Source organism: Myotis lucifugus, unplaced genomic scaffold, assembly GCF_000147115.1.
Source record: "Myotis lucifugus unplaced genomic scaffold, Myoluc2.0 scaffold_157, whole genome shotgun sequence".
NCBI classification, from domain to species: domain Eukaryota; kingdom Metazoa; phylum Chordata; class Mammalia; order Chiroptera; family Vespertilionidae; genus Myotis; species Myotis lucifugus.
In genome coordinates this window covers 3,139,586-3,146,840 of record NW_005871205.1, presented here as the reverse complement: position 1 = coordinate 3,146,840, position 7,255 = coordinate 3,139,586, and the positions used below count along the sequence as shown (strand labels likewise).

Below are 7,255 nucleotides of genomic sequence, written 5' to 3'. Positions count from 1 at the left end.
CCTGCTGGAGCACCATCTCCCCGCCTCCTCCCACTGGGCTCTCCTGTCCGCTCTGCGCCTGCTGGAGCACCATCTCCCCGCCTCCTCCCACTGGGCTCTCCTGTCCGCTCTGTGCCTGCTGGAGCACCATCTCCCCGCGCCTCCCACTGGGCTCTCCTGCCCGCTCTGCGCCTGCTGGAGCACCATCTCCCCGCCGCCTCCCACTGGGCTCTCCTGCCCGCTGTGCGCCTGCTGGAGCGCCATCACCCCGCGCCTCCCACTGGGCTCTCCTGCCCGCTGTGTGCCTGCTGGAGCACCATCTCCCCGCCTCCTCCCACTGGGCTCTCCTGTCCGCTCTGCGCCTGCTGGAGCGCCATCACCCCGCGCCTCCACTGGGCTCTCCTGCCCGCTGTGCGCCTGCTGGAGCACCATCTCCCCGCCTCCTCCCACTGGGCTCTCCTGTCCGCTCTGCGCCTGCTGGAGCACCATCTCCCCACCGCCTCCCACTGGGCTCTCCTGTCCGCTGTGCGCCTGCTGGAGCACCATCTCCCCACCGCCTCCCACTGGGCTCTCCTGCCCGCTGTGCGCCTGCTGGAGCGCCATCACCCCACCGCCTCCACTGGGCTCTCCTGTCCGCTGTGCGCCTGCTGGAGCACCATCTCCCCGCGCCTCCCACTGGGCTCTCCTGCCCGCTGTGCGCCTGCTGGAGCGCAATCTCCCCACCACCTCCCACTGGGCCTCCGACTCACTGGCATCGAAGACGGCCTTCAGCGCCTGGATGTCTGTGGCCACCCCTGAGATCCGGTAGATGCCGACCTCCTCGATGCCCCTCTTCTCCACCTCCTCCACGCACTGCCGCACGATGTAGGGCACCTTGGAGCGCTCCCGCCTGGGGGAGGAGAAGGGAGGGAGGTGGAGGGAGGCCCCAGGGATGGCTACACAGACCCCTCCCCAAATACTTGGCCTTGGAGAGCTCAGGCCTCTGGAATCAGGAGGTGGGGGCAGGGACAGGGCTGAGAAAGAGGCCATGCCACGCTGCCCACACAGCCCACCCAAGGCCCGCCTGCTGAGGGACAGCAGGACAAAGGGGGAAGCTGGGAGGTAAGCTCCAAGGCTGAGGAGGGAATGGTCCTTAGAACAGGGCTCAGACTCTCATGCTATGGAAGACCCAGCAGGTAACCATCCACGGGAGGCGGGTGGGGCCCTGGAGACGTGGATGGTGGCGAGCTGAGGGGCGGCTACTCCTTGGAGTCCAGCCAGCCCCTGCCCAGTTGAAATCTTCCCATTTATTACGAGAGGCTGCCGACCTGGCGTTTTCCCAGGCAGCGCCCCGCTGTTTCAATGCTGGCTCGCGTATTTCTAAAGCAGCATGTGCGGCAGAGATACCCCTCTGCGGGCCGCTTTTGGCTTCCGAACTTGCCATTGTGACTACTGAACTGGAGGGCGACTGCTCAGGGGCCAGGCGAGGGCAGGCAGGGCTGGCAGGGGCCCTGGGCACTGACGCAGCACTCGCACCCGACGGAGGCAGCACCTACTTCGTCACCACGCTGATCTTCACGCCAAAGACGCCGGTCTGCTTTTTGGATGGCGTCCTCTTCAGGCTCATGTCTCGGCTGGTGAACTTCATGGAGAATTCCACTTTGATCTGCTTGGGGGTGAGGCAGGGCGTGAGTGCCCGAGGAGTGCCCCGAAACCTAGGGACCCCTCGCCGGGACTGTAAACAAAGCCCACCTCTTGCACCCAAGGCTCCTGACACACTGGTAGGGTGGGAGAGGGAAGGGTGTAGGGGGAGAAGGGAGAGGGGCTGGGCTGAGGGGCAGGATAGCACCCGGAGGACACCAGCCAGAGGCCGGGCTGCCCACCCACTGTGCAGACATGTCCTCTCTCTCCAGCTCACCCCGTTCATCTCGATCACATCTGTGTGCCAGTTCTTGGTTTCTACGGTTTGTGGATCCAACTGTAAAGAAAGAAAGAACACAAGTGAGAGAGAGATGACAGCTAGAGACCCAGCCAGATCTCTCTGTTGTTCAGCCACTGCTCATAAGCTGGTTAAATGGTCAGGAAGGCAGGAGAGGGGCCTGAGGCTCATCCGGAAATCAACCCTTCAGGGTGGCTTCAGCCTCCAGCCCTGCCCCACCCCCCCCGCCCCTGGCCTGGTTAGTGAAGGACTACCCCCCACTCAGTGAAGGAGGCAGGGCACACTGTTAGGTACCTTTGCCCATCACCTCTCATCCACTCCTGACCATCACCCCGTGAGATGGGATTAGCACCCATTTCACAGATGCAGAAACTGAGGCTCACCAACAGTGAGCAATCTGTTTGCTCCCCTGACAGGAGGGGATGTAGCCCATGTGGTGGAGGTGCTGAAGGGGAGGCGGTGCGATGCAGACAGAGGTGAAGCCCCGTCTCGGGAGTCAGGCTGCTGGGTCTGAACCCTGGCTCTGCCGCTGGCAGCTGCATGGCCCTGGGAAGTTCTAACCTCGCTAAGGAAGCCGCATTTATTCCGTCTGTTCACTGCAGTCAGTAACAGAACCTTCCTCGCTGGGTGCTCTGAAGACTCAGTGAGATGCCTGTGGTAAGCGGCTGGTCCCCAACCTCTCAGCAGGGGCGGCCCCCACGTGAGGCAGGAGCCCCAGGGACGGGGAGGGGGGGTGACAGGGGAGGCTCGGAGGCCTCCCTCTGGGGGACGGGACAGGACTCCGTTTCTCTGACCCAGTGGCCTTCAAACTGTCTTCCCTTGTGCGCCCACAAAATCTGAACACCATGCACTCTCCGGCACGTTTTAACATCAACATCTGAATATTTCCAAGGCGAGTTTAAATACTTGCAAGGAATAGAATTTCCAAAGTAATGTAAATATTTACATCTCAAAATAAAACTGTTACCTCATTCTCTTACATGCGTCCCGTGAAGTCCAAATAGCATGTGATTCGATACCCAGCGCCCTCCGCGTACAAAGACATCACAGCCCTTCCTGCCCTCGACGCCCCCGCCGCCTCCGCCTCCTGAGCCTGTTTCCAGTCTCTTTTCCCAAAGGGTTTTGCCCTCGTTTGTATTTTTTTGATGTGAAAGCCTTTTATTTGTCACCCTATTCTATTTCACTTCAATAAAAATATCTGTATAAATGGAAATGAAAGATTTCCTCAGACCACAAGGCTGTAAATATTCAAAACATATTCTGGGTCAGTTATTATAATAATTAGCAGCATACAATAAAAATTAACCACCACATTGGAAACAGGAATAACTGTTCAGCAGCAAAGGGCCATTGTGGTGGAATGGCGTCCCGTAAGCAGATGGGGAGAGCGTGTTTTCTGTGTTAGTTCACGTGTGTATACGAATAGTATGTTTTGCTTGGGTGAGACAGGGCATAACGTCAATTCTGTTCATTTTGGGGGTTTTTTTGTTTTGAAAGATGTAAAGAACAAAGCATCCTGTTCACATAAAGAAGTAGATGAGGCCTGAGTAGTTTTATTGTAGCAATGTTAAGCAATATTTAACTTCTTTCTCTGTTGGTTGCTTTAAATGGCACATATACCCATTGTCAAAATTTATTTTAAACAACCGCTCAGCTGCCAATTTCCATCAGTTGTAAAAAACAACGAAGGGAAGCCACCTGCCTGGTGACAGGACCTATCACCCAGCCATTAGCCTTTCATCTTTCCAACACCTGCCCCAGCATTCCAAGTGGCCCCTCTGCTGTGCACCCCGGAGGTGGCAGACCCGGCCACATCCCCAGCGAGCCTCGAGCTCCCCTGCAGAGAGAGGTGATGGTCAAAGGCCCTTCACCAGACGATCGCTTTTTGACAACAGCACCGATGGGAGCTGAGGATCTGCAAACTGACTCCCTTGAAACTCCCCCGGCCATGCCGCCCTTGGAGAGTCCCTGCACACCCCAGGGACATGTGCACGGTCTGACCCCCGCTGCTCAACAGGCCTCACCGCGGAGGAAACCCACCCGGGTCAAGCCAGGGTGCGCTGGGCCCTGGGGCTTCCTACAGCTCGAGGGAAGTCCTTCCTGAACCTTCCATCATGCACACACCAGCGAGGGACAGGCACCCAAGCACCTGGTGGGTCTGGGGTCTGCATCTGGGCCAGCTTTGGTCCAGGCCCAGCCTTCAGCAGTCAGTTCCTTACCCGAAGAAGGGACAGAATTGAGAACAGGAGAGAGGAGAGAGGTGTGGAGAGAACCGAGCACCCCGGCGGTCCCCCCCCAACCCCTCCCCACACACAGGGAAGCGTGTGGGATGCACCAGCGGGGCTGCTGCCCAGCTCTCTGCCCCGGAAGCCCTGGGGCCAGGGGTCCTACTGGGTCCCAAAGGAAGCCCCGAGTTCGGCCTCACCTTCCTGAAGCCTCCCTTGCTTGGAAACTTCGTTTTGCCCCAACCCCTCACCAGCCTTCATCCCAGCCAGAAGGCTGGGTCTCAGACATGGGGCCTGGGTCTGCCCCCAGCTGCTCTTTGTCAGCAGAGGCAGACGCTAGCCTTGGAGCACACATTCTGGAGTGACCACCTTTTTAACGACGGTCTCTCCAAGCACCAGCATGAACCTCAGCCCAACTCCATGGTCACGGCACCTGGCCAGAATCACCTCAGGCCACTGCGCCACCCCAGCTCCCCCGACAGCTGCCATGGACTGAGCCAGGGGCCCCTCCATGGGTCCTGCAGTGGAATCTGGCCACAGCCCGAGCGGGAAAGGGTAGGGACGGAGAGCCCAGATGTTCGTCCTTCTCTCAACTGTGTGAATTGGGGCGAGTCACATTACCTCTCTGAACCTCAGTTTCCTTGCGGGGGGTGTCCGTACGCACCTCAGAGGGTTGCTATGGGAAACAGCAACAGCAAATGCTGACTTGGGAGCATCGCCGGTGAGTCTGGCACTCCGCCAAACCCTTTCTGTGCAGCATCTCAATGAACCATCATCACAAGCCTCAGAGGTGTGAGCCTTGATAGGTGCTCCCATTGTACAGACGGGGACACGGAGGCTTAAAGAGGACGAGGAGCCAGCCTAGTGCCACACATCTACAAAGCGAGAGCTGGGGGACAAAGTCAAGTCTCTCGGACTCCTCTGCTCTGCTAACCCTGCAAGATAGAGCACCTGGCCTGGCGCCGGCACCTCTGGGCGAAGACGACGGCTGCTGTTACCGTTATTTATTTAGAAGGGAGACATCGGGGCTCCTGGCACATGGACTGGCACCTGGGGCAGACCTGGTGCTGGCAGGCGCCGCCAGTACAACCCTTCTGTTACTTCTCTCCCCACGGCTTCTGTTCTAGCTGCCAAGTCGCAGCCCTACATTTTCCTGGGAGCAGCGGAGACAGGAAAAGCAACTCATGCTAAGGCCCAGAGCTAGCCCTGCTTCCTCCAGAAAGCTTTCCGGGAAACCCCAGGCCTCGGGAACCTCCCGTTCCCTCTGCCCCTTGCACTAAGGCCTGGCCCTCCGCCGCCTGCCGGGCACCATTTGCAGCTGTTCTGCACGCACCAGCCTGTCCGAGGCCAGATGAGTTTTACCGAAAGTTCCCACCACCACCCAAGTTCCCACCGCCGCCGCATTCCCGATCCCCTCTCCAGGTGCACCCTGGTACCCGCTCAGGGAGGCCTGCCCAGCCCCTCGGCGCCCCGACAATGGCGCTCTGTCTCCCAGGAGGCCAGCAGCCTCTAGAAGCCAAGTCTATTTCAGGATGTCATTTAAATACAGAGAAGGGAGGGTGCAGAGTAGAGGGACATGGCACGTTTTCCAGAGAAATGATGCTGCCTGCATTGCTGTGGCTATTTATAACCCCTGGGAAATGTGGACTCTGCTATTTCCTGATTAGATTAGTGCTGGGGGCAGAGGGGCTGGCCCCTGGGATGGCGTGGAAAGGGACACCTGACTGCTCACCCTCCAGTCCCAGCGGATAGGGGCCATCCACCGCCCTGCGGAGCAGGCACCTGGGGACCTCAGATCACCTGAGGGAGGGAGGCAGACAGGGCTGCAAAGGGCCAGGCTGGGGAGACCCCCAGAGGGCCCCTCCTTCACCCTACAGGAAATACACACACAGTGGGGCTCCCCAAGGTGGGGCCCAGGCAGGAGACAGAAACGGGCCACAGGACATGCTGGAGAAAGTGATGAACGAGTGGGCTGTACATGGCCACTGGGAGCAGCTCAACCGTGTTGAGCAGCCTTTGCATTTGGACTTGGTCTGATCACGTCTGCGCACCCAGACGTCTCTCTGTCAGGGAGAATCGGCCGACCTCTGGGACTGATGTCCAGGAGAGAACCCCTAGGGCCCCTGCCACGGAATCCTGGTCCCCACCTGGGAGGCCGCAGACTCGGGGTGAGTGGCAGGAGCTGGGAGGCCGCCTGACCTAGCTGGGCCTCAGCGGCCTCGTGTTCGGGACGGGGAACACCCAGGGGCCTGGCAGAGGCCCGAGGATCAGAGGACCCAAGGGCAGGGGCGGGTGCTCAGTGCACACCCGAGCACCCTCCCGATGGTGGTGTCACCTTCATTTTGGGAATGTCCTCAGGGGTCCCCTCTGAGGGGTCGCAGCCCTTCCTCCCGCCCCTTTGTCTCCAGCTTGGGGCAGGTGACCCCGTGCTGGCCGTTCATGGCTCCCCCCGGCGCTTGGGATTCCAGCGGCACCAGAGTCTGGGGTCCCCATCCTGCTCTCCTGAGTAGGTGACAGCCCACGTTCCAAAACGGGTCCTTCTGAGGGTGGGCAAGTCTTCCCACTATACCACACACCTTCAACTACCCAGCCGGCCCGAAGTCTGCCACCACCCTCCCCCCTCCCCTCTCCTGACATGGGCGACTGCAATCCATGAGGGGCCTGTGGTGGCCCTTCTATGACAGCACGGCCGGGGGAGGGGGCGGGGGAGGCACAGAGGTGTTCACGGGGTGATGGGTCCATGCAGACCTAGAGACCTATTCACCAGGGGCCCAGGGCTCCCAGGACTCCACTTCCTCCCCCCCAGTCCCTCGATGCTAACCCTTCCGTTAGAGCCCACTGTCCCCCCAGCACAGCCCCTCTGCAGGGCGAGCACGCCCTTTCTTTCGCTCGGCACTGCTCTCCGCTGGGCTCTCTGGGCCGCGGCCTGCCCTGAGTGGTGGCCTGGACGTCCCTCGAAGCCCAGCGTTGTCTTTAGGACCAATAAGAACTAAGTGCTCTAACAGTAAGGAGTCAGTTGGGCACAGCGACACTGTCGCCCTAAGAGGTGGGTGGGGGCTGAACGGGGAGGCAGAGCTGTCTGGCCGTGTTTCTGGGGACAGCCTGCCAGAGGCGGTGCTGGCTGTGACCAGCC

General features: G+C 60.0%; 1 protein-coding gene across 1 annotated transcript in view; it reads right to left on the bottom strand.

Moving 5' to 3' along the window:
- Positions 1 to 7,255, bottom strand: part of ABR (active BCR-related) — a 179,066-nt gene that overhangs the window by 2,904 nt on the left and 168,907 nt on the right. The window contains exons 17-19 of the mRNA XM_006095561.3: positions 1,877 to 1,936; positions 1,515 to 1,627; positions 729 to 868 (exon numbers count right to left, since the gene is read on the bottom strand). Coding sequence (XP_006095623.2) covers positions 729 to 868; positions 1,515 to 1,627; positions 1,877 to 1,936 — 313 coding nt within the window. The remainder of the gene's footprint in view (positions 1 to 728; positions 869 to 1,514; positions 1,628 to 1,876; positions 1,937 to 7,255) is intronic.